General features: G+C 40.8%; 1 protein-coding gene across 10 annotated transcripts in view; it reads right to left on the reverse strand.

The window, feature by feature from the left end:
* The window catches only part of NFYC (nuclear transcription factor Y subunit gamma), an 84,243-nt gene that overhangs the window by 25,398 nt on the left and 40,564 nt on the right, over nt 1-18,281 (reverse strand). For 5 of the 10 annotated variants that reach the window (XM_037743204.1, XM_037743205.1, XM_037743203.1 and 2 more), the window contains exons 2-3: nt 9,118-9,230; nt 299-370 (exon numbers count right to left, since the gene is read on the reverse strand). In XM_037743204.1, coding sequence (XP_037599132.1) covers nt 299-370; nt 9,118-9,222 — 177 coding nt within the window. In that variant the 5' untranslated portion in view covers nt 9,223-9,230. Of the gene's footprint in view, nt 1-298; nt 371-9,117; nt 9,231-10,612; nt 10,637-12,276; nt 12,707-17,235; nt 17,276-18,281 lie in introns of those variants that run through there. The other 5 variants (XM_037743209.1, XM_037743208.1, XM_037743202.1 and 2 more) reach the window with 3 other exon arrangements.

The following is an 18,281-nucleotide window of genomic DNA, read 5'->3' on the forward strand; positions in this document are numbered from 1 at the left end:
GATCAACTGATTCAAAAAAAGAACAAAAACAAAACAAAACAAAAAAAATCCCCCACAACAATTATTTTTTTCAATTTAAAACCAGGATATCCTTAATTTTCAGGATGACCCACATAGCAACCAAAACTGTTCAATTTTGGCTCACTTAACAATTTTAAACAGGAACCAAATAACAAAGCAACAGACAGTAATTTTTTTGTGTTTTTGTTTAATTAAACTTTGAGCTCTAGAGAAATGAGCAATAACCTACCCATCACATAGCTTCAATAAGAAATAATAAAAATGAATGTGAATTCACCTTCACATCTTCATCCAGTTTCATAATCTTCTTAATACGAGCCAGTGGGAGTTCCTGCACTCGGAAATCTTTCTGAAATGAACGACAAGAGGTGCATAAATGGTGGGGACAATCAACAGTGTGGCATAGCAGCAGTAAGAAACACTCTGGCTTAGTCCCTCCTGTCAGGAAGTATATTGGAAGAGGAAGTACAGATGAAATGAAGAAAATACAAGCGTCAGATGAAAATTCTTCTTTACTTAAGCCATGCAGACCTTCCAACAATTAATGGGCTTTAGAAAAAAGTGAGGATGGCCTCTAACAGTGCCCTCATAAAAAGTAGCCCCAAGCAAGACGGTTGTTTTGTTTTGTTTGCGTCAGCACAACGTAGAGGGACATTATGAGTGCCTTCTCTTTTTTCCAAGTAAGTTTACCAGTCTGCAATATGCAGATTAAAATGAAACTTCTGTCTCAGGGGTATTCCTCTAAACTGCCAGTTCCTTCTTCCATTCAGTGACTAGTCTGTAACAGCAATGCCAAGGGCACCTGACCACAGTGACCCACAGTTCTTTACAGCTGATAGTGGCCATTTCTGACGTTTGGACTAACCTGACAACAGAAACTAGGGAAGAGAGCTTCTTTCTCATCACAGCAGCAATGGCTTTGTCTCCAAAATTTGTTTCAAGTGGGGGCAGAGGAGCATAGAAAAAGGATGAGGGTGAACTTATCAGCTGCCTTTTAGGAACAGCTGTGCTATTTTTTTTTTTTCTTAACAAACAGGCATGTAAAGAAAAGGGATCTGGGAAACAAAGTAAAAAAACAACAGAAAACAGGCCTGGAGTGGGGGGAGGACCACATAACTTAATTCCGGACGGAATTTAGCAAAGGGCTTTTCTGACCAGCACTACTCAGTAAGTTGCAATTTAAGCCCTTTTTGGCTTTATTTTGAAACTACTGGTATTTAAATGCATGCATTGCGTTTAAATGCAATTCTAGGAAAAAAATCAATTTTGAGTTTCAGAGCAGCAATGAAGAGAAAGGTGCAAAGGCAGATATTAGCTAAAATCAGCAAAATCTCTACTGGGACTAGGTGTCAAATGATTGATTCTATAAGTGGTCTGAAATGTGACTCACTAAACCCAATATGCTCACCTGGGAATTTGCATCCTCACATTATGGAAGGAGTAGCTATTATTTGAGATTTGATGTAATTAACAAGCATCAGTGAACTTTCTTTTGCAAGACCAACAGAAAATCTCAAATATATGTCGAAAAAGGTATTTTGAAAAAACATCAACAGTCTTCCCAGAATCTATTTTATGACTGCAGAAAGAAGAGAATGTATTGGGATAAAATGTACACCAAGATATCTAATTTTCCCACACAAACCCAACAAGCTGCTTGGCTACCACTCTGCTCTATAAACTTCAAACACCAATTTTTCATCGTTTCCTTTTCCAAATTAGGTATCAACATTTTCCATGAAGCCTCTACTGAAACTAACCCTGGAGTAACAGAGACTTAGAAGTTCAGTTTATTAAAATTTCAAGAAAAGGAGACAACAGGGCACATTCATTCTATTCTTTTTTCTCCCCCTTGCTCTTTCATTTACTGATTCAAGCAACTCAACTAACAGTAAATGCATGGTACCTACTACTGTGCAAAAATTACACATGTAGGCTGGGCACGGTGGCTCACACCTGTAATCCCAGCACTCTGGAAGGCTGAGTGGGAGAATCGCTTGAGGCCAGGAGTTCGAGACCAGCCTGGTCAACAAAGTGAGACCCCATCACTATTAAACAAAATAAAAATAAAAATAAAAATAAAGAAAAGAAAAAAAGAAAAGAAAAGACACACATCTACTCCTACCTTTGAAGAGCTTGTGGTTTGTCAGAGACAGTCACATGAAAACATTATAGTTCCCTATTTAATACTGGAGGGGAGGGATATAAAATCCCATAGGGACACAAAGAAGGGAACAACCAGCTAGCAATGCGGGGCTGGAGGGAGAGTGAGGGATTGGGAAATGTTCCACAAAGGGGATGACATCTGAACTGTGTCTAAGGGATGCTGAGAATTTGCCTGTTGAAAAAGTATAAGAATGTTATTCAGAGAGAACAACAAAGACAGAAAGAGATACCAAAAAAATCACAGCCTATTTAAGTTTTAAATCTATGACCTGAGTACAGAGGGGAGAAGCAGGAAGGAGGAGACTGGGTTGGGGCCAGACCCTAAATATTTTTTTTTTTACGTTTAATCCCAGAAATCAACCATTGGTCTTCCTTCTTGTGTGGCATATCACAGAAGATGATGACACCACACAGAAATGCCAAAGAGAATGCTTGGGATGATCATTCCTTTGGAAAGCCTCCCAGGCTAATACATACAGCACAAGACTGTGTTTAGCTCTCTTGCAAGTGTGCTCTCATTCGGCTTGGTTTTAAATATCGTTTCTACAAGAATGTTCCATATTTACTTAACTAAAGCCCAAAGCTGATAAAAAAGACCTCTTTCCCCAAATTGAAAGAGTAATAAACTTACAATTTCAATTTCCATTCTTTAATCGAAAGCAACAAAAGTTAAGGATCAAGAGATCACTCCTGCCTTACAGAGATGTAAAATGAGGTAGAAATTTATAATAAGCTCAAAGCTTTTCTTTGTGACAAACTACTTTTTCATGTTCCTGAAACTTTGAGATCTCAAGGGGCACTGTGTCAAAGTGGATACTGAGGTATGTGTATGGTTCATCCCTGTTGACAATCACCCAGTGTTCTATAATCCTATCCTAGCTTTCTAGTTACATGTAAGGATTAAGGCCTTCACAATCAGTAGATTGAGGCCCATGAAACTGACTTTCAATTCATGCTCCCCACTTCACTGGCTACCATAACTGAGGTGAGTAACATTTAACTCCTTAACTCCTTCTCCTGATACTGATCCAACTGTAAGAACAAATGACACATACTTCTCCCCCTACTTTTGGGAGTTATGTCAGTAGGGCAGAAGAGCAGATTACCTCTCAGAACATTCTCATGCTCCTGACCACTACCAAAGAACTACATTAAAAATGCTGCCATCTGAAACTCGCATTTCAAGACGAACTCAAACCTGAATTCACTCAATGAGAGTTTGGAGCCAAAGAAAAGTCAACGAATCTTGGGCTGCACTAAGGAAAATCCAGAGTTTCAAATAATAAAGAGAAACCTTTTCCAGGCCTACTCTGGCAAAGTCAAGATTCTCCACCCTTTGAAAGCAATGATTCTCAATCTTGGCTGCATGCTACAATCACCTGAAAAACTTTTAAAAAACAAGATACCGGAGCTGTCCCCTGGAGACCAGCTGAATCAGGAACTCTAGGACAGCAGTCCACAACCTCAGGAACCGGTTGTGTGGAAGACAATTTTCCCAAAGATGGGCAGGGTAAGCATTACAATCTTACACGGAGTGTGCTACCTAGATCCCTCACCTGTGCAGTTCACAATAGGGTTCACTCCTAGGAGAATCTAATGCTGCTGCTGATCTGACAGGAGGAGGTGCTCAGGCGGTAACGCTTGCTCACTAGCTACTCACCTCATGCTGTGCAGCCTGGTTCCTAGATTCCTAACAGGCCATGGACCCATACCGGTCTGTGGCCTGGGAATTGGGGACCCCTGCTCTAGTGGGTAGAGTACTGGCATTATGTTTTTTGAAAACTCCCCTTGTGACTATGATCTAAGTGAGAGTTAAGGACTACTGCTTTACAGCCCTGCTACTCAAAGTGAGATCCTTAGACCAGCAATGGCACCACCTGGGAACTCAAATACAGAATCCCAGGTTCCATTCCTAACCTACTAAATCAGCACCAATATTTTAAGAGGATCCTCTCTTATGTGGTTAATACAGACAATAAAGTTTGAGAGGCACTGCCTATGGGAAGGGCTCACATAGCACAGGACCTGTTTTGTAACAGTCCCCCAGCCTTCACCACCAAGTTTGTTTAAACAGTTATCTGATTTGATTGTAATGCTAGAAATGTCATCACCGAATCAGGAGGCACTGAGGAATAAAAAGATGAAACTGCCAATTAAAAGAAAGTGACCTAGGCATTAAATTACAGTTAATTGAAGGCTAAATGGGATGCTGACAGTAAGTACAGAATTAGATTTTTCTTTTCAAAATTCAGCATCGTTGCTCACCCACCCCCAACTCACCTCCAAAAAGACAAAGTTAGCTTTCTCTACCCTACTTTCAAAGAGGCCCAGTGGGGCAAAGTCTGTTATTTATTGTTCCTAGAGCTCTGCTGAGCAGGAATATAGTATTTTACACAATCACTTTGGTGCATAATCATCTTGGTATGGTTTTTAACTAATTTCAATCCCAGCTGAACACACCTGGATTTATAAACTGCAGAGCTTTTAAGTGTCGTAAGAACAAGGTAAAATGAAAGATAAATTGCTTTTACAGGACTCAAACCAAAAGGACTTGAGGCCAGTGTTTCTAACACATCATGAAATACATCAGCTAGCAAACTTCAATTACTTCTTTTTGGAACAATTTGTGTCCCAGTCTGAGATCACAACACCTTATAAATATTCTCATAAGTTTTACTTATGATTGGGTAGTTTAAACATAAGGAATTTTTTTTTTTTTTAATCTGTTAGATATTTTCAGGTGTCAACCTAAGTAGCTCTGACATATCTGAAGAAGTCTGGTTTTAAGTACTGTTGAGTTCTGGAAAGGCACAGATTAAATGCTAAAATGTTTGGTCATGTTACACAGGCAGCAGTGCAGTCAGAGAAGCAGAAGCCACCACGTGTTATACTCCTGAGTAGAGGGGAAAATAAGAGTCATACGAAGGGAAAAAAATTACCCTGACTTTATTAGATTGCATTCTTACTCAAACATGGAAATGATGTTGCTTTGCATTAACCTGAAGTGGAGACTAATTTGTTCAAATGTTTATTGTGTGTCTACTATATGCCAGACATTGTTCTAAGCACCTGATATAAAAGACAGCATGGTAGAGGTCTAGGAGTCCCTTTCAAAAGTACACAGGAGGAGAATTTTAGTCAGTCACCAATAGAAGAATGATTAAAGACAACTCCTCTTTACTTTTCTTTCTCTTCATCCACAAAACCTGAACCAAAACGGAATCCTTCAAAGTACTTCTCTTTTAGCTTCTGATAAACTAGAAGGCTATGTACTAAAATTTGGTTGACAGATCAGCTTTGTTGGCAATCAAACTTATAAACTGAATAGGTTACAAATCAAAGCCCAGGGTCTCGAAGAGGTATTTACACACTCATGTAACACTTAGCCAAGAGGTGGAAGCAACCCAAATGTCCATCAACAGATGAACAGATAAACAAAATGTGGTATATACATAAAACAGGGTGTGATTCTGCCTTAAAAGGCTAGGAGGAGGCTGAGGCAGGAGAATCACTTGAACCTGGGAGGCGGAGGTTGCAGTGAGCTGAGATCGCACTACTGTACTCCAGTCTGGGTGACAGAGCGAGACTCCCTCTCAAAAAAAAAAAAAAAAAAAAAGGGGGGGGGATAGACTAGACATGATGGCTCATGTCTGTAATCCCAGGTCTTTGGAGAGCCAAGGCAGAAAGATTGCTTGAGTCCAGGAATTTGAGACCAGCCTGGGCAATACAGTGAGACCTCCATCTTTCCATAATTTTTTTTTTTTTAAATTAGCCAGGTGTGGTGGTACACACCTGCAGTCCTAGGTGACTAGGACATATAACAGTCTCTTGAACCCAAGAGTTTGAGGCTACAATGAGCTATAATCCTGCCACTGCACTCCAGCAATGAACAGCAGAATGAAACCCTATCTCTTTTAAAAAGAAAAAACAAAGACCACACATGGTGGCTCACACCTATAATCCCAGCACTCTGGGAGGCAAGGTGGGAGGACTGCTTGAGCCCAGAAGTTGGAGACTAGCCAGGGCAACATAGTGGGACCCTACCTCTACAGAAAAATACAAAAATGAGCCAGGTGTGGTGGTGTGCACCTGTAGTCTCAGCTACTCAAGAGGCTGAGGCAGGAAAATCGCTTGAGCCTGAGAGGTCAAGAATGTAGTGAGACATCATTGTACCACTGCCCTCCAGCCTGGATGACAGAATGAGACCTTCTCTCCAAAAAGGGAAAAAGAAAAGAAAAAAATAAAAAAGGAAGGACATCCTGTCACATGCTTCAACAGACATGCTAAGTAAATAAGATAAGCCAATCACAAAAAGACAAATACAGATATTGTTTGACTTACAATGGGGTTACATCCTGATAAAGCCAATGTAAGTTGGAAAGATCCTAAGTGGAAAATGCATTTACTCCACCTAGCCTATCAAACATCATAGCTTAGCCTAGCCCACTTCAATGTGCTCAGAACACTTACAGTAGCCTAAAGTTGGGCAAAATAATCTAACACAGTCTATTTTACAGGAAAGTGTTGAGTATCTCATAATTTATATATTGAAAGTGAAAAACAGAATGGTTGAATGGGTACTCAAAGTACTGCTGCTACTGAATGCACATCACTTTCTAACCATTCTAAGGTGGAAACAAACATTAAGTTGAATCATCATAAGTAGGGAACTGTTTGTATATGATTCCATTTCTATGAGGTATTAAAAACAGTCAAATTCATAGAAAGCAGAATGGTGGTTGTTTAGTCAGAGTAGAGTTTCAGTACTGCAAGATGAAAAAATTCTCGAGCTATGTTTCACAACAATATGAATATACTGAACACTTCCAAACTGTACATTTAAAAATGGGTAAGGGGTGAAATTTTATGCGTTTTTTTTTGTTTTGTTTTGTTTTTTTTTACGACCACTAAAAAAAAAAAATCAAAGCCCAACAAAACAGAAAAGTTAAGTGCTGAGCTTAAACCTCCAGAGTTTATCTGGCCACTTGCCTGATCCTAGATTTATGTCTCTCGGCTCAAGCTGTGGCACAGACTTGCTCGATCGGCCCCGTCCCACCACACCCCAGGAGGGCATTCGTTTTACAGCAGGCTGACCCCAGCACCAAAAGCTGATAAGCTTAATCACGAGATTATCCCCCTAAAATATGAACAAAACACCCCACTTTTGACTTTATAATTTCATTTTTTCCTCCCTTCTCTTTTATATCTGAGACAGTTTGGATAACTACTACCTAGACTGCAGAAGAGAAACAATGACTTTTCAGTGGAAATCCACTCTGAACCCAGGCCAGTCTGAGAAAGGCCAAGCCAAGTTCAACTGCTGAAAACTCTTCCTATAAATAAACATGACCCAGAGGTATATCCAAAACATGAATTACTTTTTATCCCTGAAGTCAGTGAGCATTTATTATACTGTGTTATTTCATTAGTTACTTATTAGCCTGTCTCATCAGAATATATGTTCCATGAGTGCATGATCCTGTCTGGTTCATTACTGTATCCACAGTATCTAGAATAGCCTTAGTTGGTGCATAAGTACTTGTTAAGTGAATGAATAAACTGACATTGTAACATCAGAGGTTAAAGGTCACTAACCCTAAGCAACTGCAACATTAGTTCTAGATCAGGAAAGAATCCAATGTCTGCTCTGCCAGGATGCTAGTATTTCCAAGGCAGGAATGATACAGCCAACATAGGGAGCTCCTTCAGTATGTGTTAAAATGACACCCTAACGAATGTTCTTCATGAAGGGCATGACAACTGTATTATGAAAATATTCCAATTCTAACCTGCCTCACCTTCCACTACTACTCTCATACCACATCCTTCTTTCCTCAGCCTCCACTAAATACACAGTAACCTCCATGCACTCTGAGTGTCTTTGCTCCTCTAACTTTATAGTTAAAGGAACAATAACTCTGGGCCTTCAAGTCTTTATGCATGCCCTTGTCTTTGCCCAAGATAAACTCTCCCATTCATTCTTCCCATCTGGTGAATGCTTAACTCATATTTTAAGACACCTCCCCCTCAAAAAAAAGACCCAACAACAATGTTCCTTTTACTTAAAGCCTTCCCTAATGAGTTAGAAAGAAACAAGCACTATGTCCTCTGTGTTCCTTGACTTTTACCATTTCAGGACTTATCACTGTGCCTGATTCAGTAAGTACTTAATAAATACCTATTGACTAAATGACTCTGGTGGTAATTACTAGATTGTAAGCTCCTCACAGGCCAAGGTTATATTTAATTCTTCTGAGTCAGCAGTTCTCAACAGGGGATGATATTTGCCCATGGGGAAATCTGCCAATGTCTAGAGACATTTTTTGGTTGCCACAACTGGGGGAGAGGTGCTACTGGCATCTAGTGAGTAGAGGCTAGGGGTGCTGCTAAACATGCTATTATTATGCGTAAGACAGCCCCTCACAACAAAGAATTAACTGGCCCAAAATGTCAAAAATGCAGCTGTTGAGAAAGTGATCAAAGTGTATCTTCTGACACCTGGAAAGAGTTCCTGGCTCACAACAGATTTGTTGTTGAATAAATTGCCCAATAGATTTTACCAAGTTCTAGAAATGTGGCAGAGCCACTAAATCAGGCCTAAGAAATTGAGCTACAGCTACTGAAGGAAGATGAGATCTGTTTTTCTACAAGTCCTACAGGATATGTCTCACATTAAACTACCTCCAAGTCAAAGTATCCACTACACACCCAACATGCCTATGAAGACCACTGAGATATAAAAGACACTCTTGTAGTTAACTCACACAAGGCAAATTTTATTTTCATTTTCCTACCCACTGGTCAGGGATGAACTGTGCTTTTGTAAATGTGCTTGAAATTAAAAATGCTTTAGTGTGAGTTTTGGTTAATTTCCCATAGCTCTTTACATGCTTTAAAAGTTTCTAATAAAAGTTTCTCATTCTTCCTCACCACTGTTAAATTCCGAATTTCTTCCATGACCCGAGGCCAGAAGGACTGTAGGCTTTGCTGGGCATCACTGCTGCTGGTACCACCAAATCCTCCTTCTGTGGACATTTCGACAACTGAAAACAAACACATACATAAGACACATTAGGAATAATAAACTCAGATTTTCTGTCCAGATTAGGCATTTGTATCTTTGTGGATGTATGAATCTATTCAATTTTTCAGTTTGATAAGGTATACAGTTGTGCTAAGAAGATTTTAACAGACTTACATCTTAACAAAAACACTGGGAAGAAAGTTTTTCCTTTTACCTAGCTTATACCATAGAGACTACTGAAGAGCTCCAACTAGAAAATCAAAAGATGCTAGAAATGTAAGCTGAAATCCTAATGTGAATCAAGGGTTTTAACTTCTTGTGTGTGTGGGGTAAGGAAAGTACTTTGTTGCACTAGTCTAGCCCGTAATTTTCAATGCCATTCCCTCCAAAGCTTTTTCAAGTACTCGTGGCTTCTCATACTCCATGCCACAGCCTTCAGCAAATTTTTGTATTAAAAGTCCTCAGTGATTAGTACTGTACAGAAATGTAAACCCAGAGTCTTAAAAAATAAGACCCAAGCTGGGCACAATGGTGCATGCCTGTGGTTCCAGCTACTCAGGAAGCTGAGGCAGGAGGATTGCTTGGGCCCAAGAGTTCAAGACCAGCCTGGGCAACATAGCAAGACTCTGTCTCTTAAAAAAAGAGAGGGAGAGGCCAGGCGCGGTGGCTCACGCCTATAATCCCAGCACTTTGGGAAGCTGAGGCGGGTGGATCACTAGGTCAAGAGATCGAGACCATATTGGTCAACATGGTGAAAGCCCGTCTCTACTAAAAATACAAAAAAATTAGCTGGGCATGGTGGCGCACGCCTGTAGTCCCAGCTACTTGGGAGGCTGAGGCAGGAGAATTGCTTGAACCCAGGAGGCGGAGGTTGCGGTGAGCTGAGATGGCGCCATTGCACTCCAGCCTGGGTAACAAGAGCAAAACTCCGTCTCAAAAAAAAGAAAAAAAAAAAGAGAGAGGGAGAGAGAGCATGTGCCAGGTGTGCCAGGTTTCTTCTTTTGTTTCAGACACTGTGGCCCCATTTCTCTAGGGCTCCTGATGATGATGATTCCTTCTAATCTCAGGCAAATCCGCCTCAAAGGACATGAGCCTAATAACTGAGTAGGAAACATGAAGTCTCTGAAATGAAACTACTTGCCAATTCTTCCCAGTTCCTTCCTAACCTGAACCATGTTATTAGACACAAAGCCTAACACAGCACACTGGCAACTGGAGGCCTTAAAGACAGTTAAAAAAAACAAAGGAGAGGTCAGGTGCGATGGCTCACACCTGTAATCCCAAAATTTTGGGAAGCTGAAGCGGATGGATCACCTTAGGTCAAGAGTTCGAGACCAGCCTGACCAATGTGGTGAAACCCTGTCTCTACTAAAAATACAAAAATTAGCTGGTGGCAGATGCCTGTAATCCCAGCTACTTGGGAGGCGGAGGTTGCAGTGAGCTGAGATTGGGCCATTGCACTTCAGCCTAGGCGACAGAGCGAGACTCCGTCTCAAAAACAAAAAACAAAGGAGAATTAAAATTAGAATAGAGAAAGAGGGCCAGAACCTGCATTTAGTCAACCGCTTTGTGAGGAAGGAAGGAAGATGAATAAGGAGCCCTATGTCAGCTGTAACTGTAGATAACACAGGTTGAGTATCCCTTATCTGAAATTCTGAAATGCCTGGGACCAGAAGTTTTTGGAATTTTGACTTTTTTTTTTTTAGATGGAGTTTCACTCTTGTTGCCCAGGCTGGAGTGGAGTGGCACAATCTCAGCTCACTACAACCTCTGCCTTCCAAGTTCAAGAGATTCTCCTGCCTCAGCCTCCTAAGTAGCTGGAATTATAGGCATTCGCCACCACGCTCGGCTTTTTTTGTATTTTTAGTAGAGACAGGGTTTCACCATGTTGGCCAGGCTGGTCTCAAACTCCTGATCTCAGATAATCCAACCACCTCGGCCTCTCAGAGTGCTGGAATTACCGGAGTGAGCCACCATGCCCGGCCTTTTTTATTTTTTTGGAATAAGTTTGCACTATACTTAATGGTTGAGCATCCCAAATCTGAAAATCCAAAATCTAAAATGAGCATTTCCTTTGAGTGTCGTGTCAGGGCTCAAAGAGTTTTAGATTTCAGATTTTCAGATTAAGGATACTCAACCTGTATTGTAATGTCTTAAGCGCTTATCTGGCAAATATTTAAATGCAAGAACAGTTTAATTAAACACAAAGAATGGAGAAACTTGCGCTCTCCTAAGACTTTCTATTCTGAGGAATTACTTAAAAAGGTTTAACATGCCAGTGACAGGATGCTAGCAGAGAGCTATGTGAGTCATTAAGAACTAATTCTGAGGGGCTGAAAGAAAAGCACCAAAGCCAGTTGTCACATGACCAGACTTGTTACTTTCCAGGCTCCATGTGGATACACACTGGGCAGAACACTCTACCACAGCAGAATGGAATGAAAGCTGACAACTCTAGGGTTTAGGCTATGGGGATGTCCAATTCACCCTTAAATGTTTACAGGTCTGATTTTTTTTCTTCCCTTTTCCTTCTAAAGGAAATGATGAGGGGAAAGAAATGGAAGGAAAACAAGAATTCAAGCTTCAAAGCAGATTTCATTCTGGTGTAATGACATTAGTGGGTGATGATGTAATGGGAAAAGGTTTGGAGCCAATTTCTGGTGCTAGAGGCCTATAAACAGCTCTATACATCAACAGAAATTCTAGTACCTGGGATGCAATATGATCTTGGAGTTTCTGAAGGGAGTTAAAGGCAAGTGTTCAATCACAGTGGAAAATGACTAGATAAAATCTTAACTCCTAAATAACCAAGTAAGACCCCTGTATTTTCACTTATCATCAATACACAAGTCCTATATGGTACTCTTAGCTGTATTGAGAACAACAACAACAACAAAATGAAGATAATCTAGAGAAGTTTAGTTATTTATCATTATTAATAGTTTCCTACAAGGTACTCAAGACAATGAAGTGAGTGACTCAATTTAACCTTTTTCAAATGGGGCAAACAAAAATATCTTTCTGGAAATAAAAATAATTATCAAGAAACTTTAAAAGAATCTAACCTTTTATTGTATGGGTCCATGGACAAGCCTCATCTTGGCACAATCTGCCATGCAAATTGCTAAGGTAAAAGGAGAAAGATCCGCAATTGTGAGGACGATATCTCTGTATACTTGCTAATGGATGGGGAGGTTTAGCTGGAGTACAAAGATCTGCACAATTTAAAAGTCTTGTAACAAGTTCTGGCTGTTCTCTGATATCCCCCCAAAACATTACAAAGGTACACAATTCAAAAAGCAGTTCTAGAGCCATCTGTGCAGTTTGCTTTTAAATTTTGAACTATCCCAACTATGGATGTGCAGGCATGATCAGCCCCCAAACATCTGTGTAGTCAACAGATCATGATCTTTGGCTGGCTCGGAGCCACATACTGTGGTAGTGGAAGTTAAGTACAAAAGAGAAGTTATCAAATTTTTTTTGAACTGAAAATGTACTAAAGGTTAAGTTTTGAAATTAAGAAGCCCATCTACATTAGGAAACCCCAAACAGATAAAAGCAAAAAATACAAGTCGATAATATCCTTTATATTTTACTGTATCACAGAACTTTAGGACTGAAAAAAAAAAAAAAAAGACATAATGAAACACTCAGGTCCACCTCTTTATAAGATGCTCACAGCTTTTCTTCAACCTCTGCCCAACCCCATTTGAGTGCTTACATTTGAGTGCCTCCCACTCTAGTTCCGGGAAACTGGCTTATTGGTAAGACATTCTTTCCCATCTTTGGACAGCTCTAACTGTTCTTCTTTACATTAGGTTTTAGAGTTATGGTCTTTATGATTTTTCCATCCAGCAAACTCTTTTTATAAATTTCTGACTTCAAAAGACAAAGGTACTCTTCCTTTGAAGGATACAAGATCTTCTCACAGGGAAAAGAGAAAAAGGTTTGGAGCATGTTTTCTAGCATCTTTGCAGATATTATTAGTAATATCTCTTAGAAGAATATAAATTGTTAACGTAAATTCCTGGAAAAGGTGAGTAGTTTTATTCAAAAGGCTTTCCCTAAAGCAGATCCATTCTTTGCATGAAGCTTTAAAAACACCCTAATAATTAAAAATATATATATAAAGCAGGCCAGGCACAGTGGTTCCATGCCTATAATCCCAACACTTTGGGAGGCCAAGGCAGGTTGATTATCTGAGGTCAGGAGTTTGAGACCAGCCTGGCCAACATGGTGAAACCCCGTCTCTACTAAAAATACAAAAATTAGCTGGGTATAGTAGCGCAGCTACTCAGGAGGTCGAGGCAGGAGAATTGCTTGAACCCAGGAGGCAGAGGTTGCAGTGAGCCAAGATCACGCCACTGCACTCCAGCCTGAGCCACAAAGCGAGACTCTGTCTTAAAAAAAAAAAAAAAAAAAAAAAAAAAAAAAAAAAAAAAAAAAAAAAAAAAGAAAAAAGAAAAAAATCATAAAGCAACCTTAGCTAATCACCACCTCTTATTTTAACGCATTAATTGCAAATTTGATTTTGCTACAGAAGTAGTCCATTTACAACATCTACAAGCCTATGGAAAATGTGCTGGGTTAATCTTCCAAGATAACAAGGGAAAGAGTGTATTTAAAAATAAGAGGAGGCTGACTGCTGTGGCTTATGTGTGTAATCTTAACAAGTCTGAAGGCTGAGACAGGAGAATCACTTCAGGCCAGTAGTTTGAGACCAGCCTGGGCAACACAGTGATACTCTGTTTCCAAAACATTTTAGGCTGGGGGCTATAGCTCATGCTTGTAATCCCAGCACTTTGGGAGGCTGAGGTGGTGGATCACTTGAGGTCAGGAGTTCAAGACCAGCCTGGCTAATATGGTAAAATCTCGTTTCTATTAAAAATACAATACAAAATAAATTAGCCGGGCGTGGTGGTACATACTTATAAACCCAGCTACTTGGGAGGCTGAGGCAACAGGATCACTTCAACCTGGGAGGAGAAAGTTGCAGTGAGCCAAGATAATGCCACTGCATACCAGCCTGGGCAGCAGAGCTTCAAGACTCCATCTCAAAAAAGAAGAAAAAAAAATTTTTTTAAATAGGCATTGTGGCCACATACCTGTAAGTCTTAGCTACTCACGAGGCTGAGAAAGGTGGATCTCCACACTCTTTCTCTGCAAAACCTGTCCCAGAGTTTTGCTCTGTTGCCCAGGCTGGAGTGCAGTGGCACGATCTTGGCTCACTGCAGCCTCTACTTCCTGGGCTCAAGCAATCCTCCTACCTCAGCCTCCCAAGTAGCTGGGACTACAGGCACTCAACGCAGTTGCTATCTCTCCAGGAAGTTTTCACTACTGCTTTATGGAACTGATCCCTCCTTCTTGGGAGCCTTAAGGAGCCCCTGATCTGCACCTCTCTTTCTGTTCTCACCATATTACCCTGTACAATCATTGTAGGATACCTTGTATGACATACACATCAGTGTGTATGTCTTATTTCCCCTCCTGATATACAAGCTCCTTGAGGGTAGGATCTGCATATGATTCATCGTGGATCCCTCACAGTATCTAGCACAGTCTGATAACTACCCCTAACGGGAGGGACAAGACAGTTGCTGGGTTTGGCTTTTCTGAGAAAAAAAGCGAATCTTGGAAAGCTTGACCCTGAAATACTTATTGGAATTGCCTGAAGAACCAGAGGAAATGGTTATACAAGCTATTCCAGTAAGCTTAGAATAAATGAGCTCCGGGATGTTAGAGCAAGGACTACAATCAGAAATCTACCTGAAACTGACTTACTGAAGTGAATTTAAAATAAAAGGGGATGACAGAAAGGACACACACAAACATCTAAGGCAGTCCTGGAAGCTTCAAGGTAGACTTAAAGGCTGGAAATGTGGGTGCGTACCATTCCCAAGTGTAAATCTTTTGAAAGTCAGAACCTCTTCAGAAAAGTGACCAGGATAGATGAGCAAAGTCTGAAATATTAATGACAATGGGTAAGTAGGAAGAGGATACCTACCTCTGCCTGGACATCCATTAGCAAGAAGATAAGGAGAAAATCATGCAGGAGTGAGACGATTTAATCAGACCACTCAAGAGTGGGCAATCTAGCTGTTACTCTTATATCTAGTTACTCTTTATCATTCTTAAAGAGACCTCAGAAGTTTTCAAAACATCCCAAAATCAGAGTGCTCCTGTTTTAAAATTGTCTTGGAAATCTTTCAAGCTCTTGTTCTCAACCAGGTACCATGCCTGCCAAATCTTCCCTTAGTGATATGCCTGGGCATGGAACAACAGGATGTATCAAAATTATCAACCTCGTAAATAAAAAGAAATCTAAGGTTTTATTGCAATATGACCTGGTTTCTGAAACTCAGTACCTTTAGACTTCAGTTCAGCTCTCTATTCCTTGGCATGTACTTCATTCTCTATACTAAACTCTTCATTATACAAGCCTAAACCCACGATACAGCCCTTTGAGGTAACTAAAACCAAACAGATGTTGTTGGGAGATAATACCTGAAAACCTAACATCATAACAACTGTTCAAGGGGAAGAGACCACAGGAAGCTCCCCTAAAATGAAACTCAATTCTTGATCAATGCTGCTTCCAATTAAAGAAGAGTAAGGCCTCCCTTAATGTCTTCGATACGCTCCTGGAAACTGCAACTTAAGCCAAACATAGAAAAAAAACAATTTTAGAAAAGGCTAATTGATATAAATAAGAGTTAGTTCCTATGGCATATTTCTGGTCACAAAAACATCACCAAACTTCTAAATAAAGATCAAGACACTTCTAATATTAAACACTGAAATAAGTATGAGCTATACATACATTTAAGAAAGATTGAGAAAAATAAAGGCCAGGGCCAGGAGTGGTGGCTCACGCCTGTAATCCCAGCACTTTGGGAGGCCAAGGCAGGTGGACCACCTGAGGTTAGGAGGTCGAGACCAGCCTGGACAACATGGTGAAACCCCATTTCGAAACCCCATCTCTACTAAAAATACAAAAAATTAGCCAGGCATGGTGGCAGGCACCTGTTATCCCAGCTACTCAAGAGGCTGAGGCAGGAGAATCACTTGAACCCAGGAGGCAGAGGTTGCAGTGAGCCAAGATCGCACCATTACACTCCAGCCTGGGCAACAGAGCAAGAACTAGGCCTCTTACACCAAACAGCCAAGGTGTGACTATAAAGAAAAAGTTCTTGAAGGAAATTAAAAGTGCTCCTCCAGTCAATACACAAATGATAAGAAAGCAAACAGCTTTATTGCCAATAGGAAGAAAGTTTCAGAGGTCTAGATAGAAGATCAAACCAACCACAACATTCCTTTAAGCCAAAGCCTAATCCAGGGCAATGCCCCAACTCTCCTCAATTCTATGAAGGCTGAGAGAGGTGAGAAGGCTACAGAAGAAAAGTTGAAAGCTAGCAGGGGTTGGTTCATGAGGTTTAAGAAAAGAAGCCATCTCCATAACATAAAAGTATAAGGCAAAACAGCAAGTGCAAAGGTAGAAGCTGCAGCAAGTCATCCTGAATATCTAGCTGGGATAACTGACACAACTGGCTACATTAAACAATTTCAATGTAAATAAAATGGACTTTTACTGGAAGATGCCATCAAGGATTTTTATAGCTACAGAGGAGAAGCCAATATTGTGGAAGCCAGTGGTCATTTACCATTCCAGAAGCCCTAGGGCCCTTAAGAATTATACTAAATCTACTCTGCCTGTGCTCTATAAATAGAACAAAGCTGGGATGATAGCACATCTGTTTACAGCATGGTTGACTATTGTTCAGACCTATTGCTCAGAAAAAAAAAAAAGATTCCTTTCAAAGTATTACTGCTCACTAACAATATACTCGGTCATCAAAAACTCTGATGGAGGCTGGGTGCAGTGGCTCACACCTGCAATCTGAGCACTTTGGGAGCCAAGGTAGGCAGATCACCTGAGGTCAGGAGTTTGAGACCAGCCTGGGCAACATGGCGAAACCCCGTCTCTACTAAAAATACAAAAATTAGCCAGGCATGGTGGCGGGCACCTGTAATCCCAGCTATTCAGGAGGCTGAGGCAGGAAAACTACTTGAACCCAGTGAGCCAGATTGCACCACCGCACTCCAGCCTGGGCACCAGAGCAAGATTCTGTCTCAAAAAACAAACAAACAAAACAAAAAACATTAACCTCTTTGCACATCTCCATCATAGTTTTTCTTTTTTATTTTGAAACATTCTTGCTCTGTCACCCAGGCTGGAGTGCACTGGCACCATCTTGGCTCACTGCAACCTCTGCCTCCTGGGTTCAAGCAATTCTCGTGCCTCAGTCTCCCGAGTAGCCGGTATGACAGACACATGCCACTACGCCCAGCTAATTTTTATAATTTTAGTAGAGACAGTGTTTCACCATGTTGGCCAAGGTGGTGTCAAACTCCTGACCTCAAGTTATCTGCACGCCTGAGCCTCCCAAAGTGCTGAGATTACAGGCGTGCGCCACCATGCTGGGCTGAGATTAATATTTTAATATCTACTAACACAATATCCATTCTGCAGCTCATGGATCAAAGAGTAATTTCAACATTCAAGTCAAAATTTCTTATTCAAGAAATACACGGCAGTGGCTCATGCCTGTAATCCCAGCATTCTGGGAGGCAGAGGCGGGTGGATCACCTGATGTTAGGAGTTTGATGCCAGCCTGGCCAAAATGATGAAACCTCATCTCTACTAAAAATACAAAAATTAGCGGGACTTCGTGGTGCATGCCCGCAGTCCCAGCTACTCTGGAAGCTGAGGCATGAGGCTATAGTGAGCTGAGATCACGCCACTGCACTCCAGCCTGGATGACAAAGTGAGACTCTGTCTCAAACATAAAAACACTTAATTCATAAGGCTATAGCTGCCATAGACAGGGATTCCTCAGACATATTTGAGTAAAGTAAACTGAAAACCTTCTAGACAGGATTCATCATTTTAAATTCAATTAAGAATATTCATGGCCAGGTGCAGTGGCTCATGCCTATAATCCCAGCAATTTGGGAGGCCAAGGCGGGACGATTGCTTTAGCTCAGGAGTTCAAAACCAGCCTGGGCAACA

Source organism: Cebus imitator, unplaced genomic scaffold, assembly GCF_001604975.1.
Source record: "Cebus imitator isolate Cc_AM_T3 unplaced genomic scaffold, Cebus_imitator-1.0 Scaffold136, whole genome shotgun sequence".
In the NCBI taxonomy this organism is placed as follows: Eukaryota; Metazoa; Chordata; class Mammalia; order Primates; family Cebidae; genus Cebus; species Cebus imitator.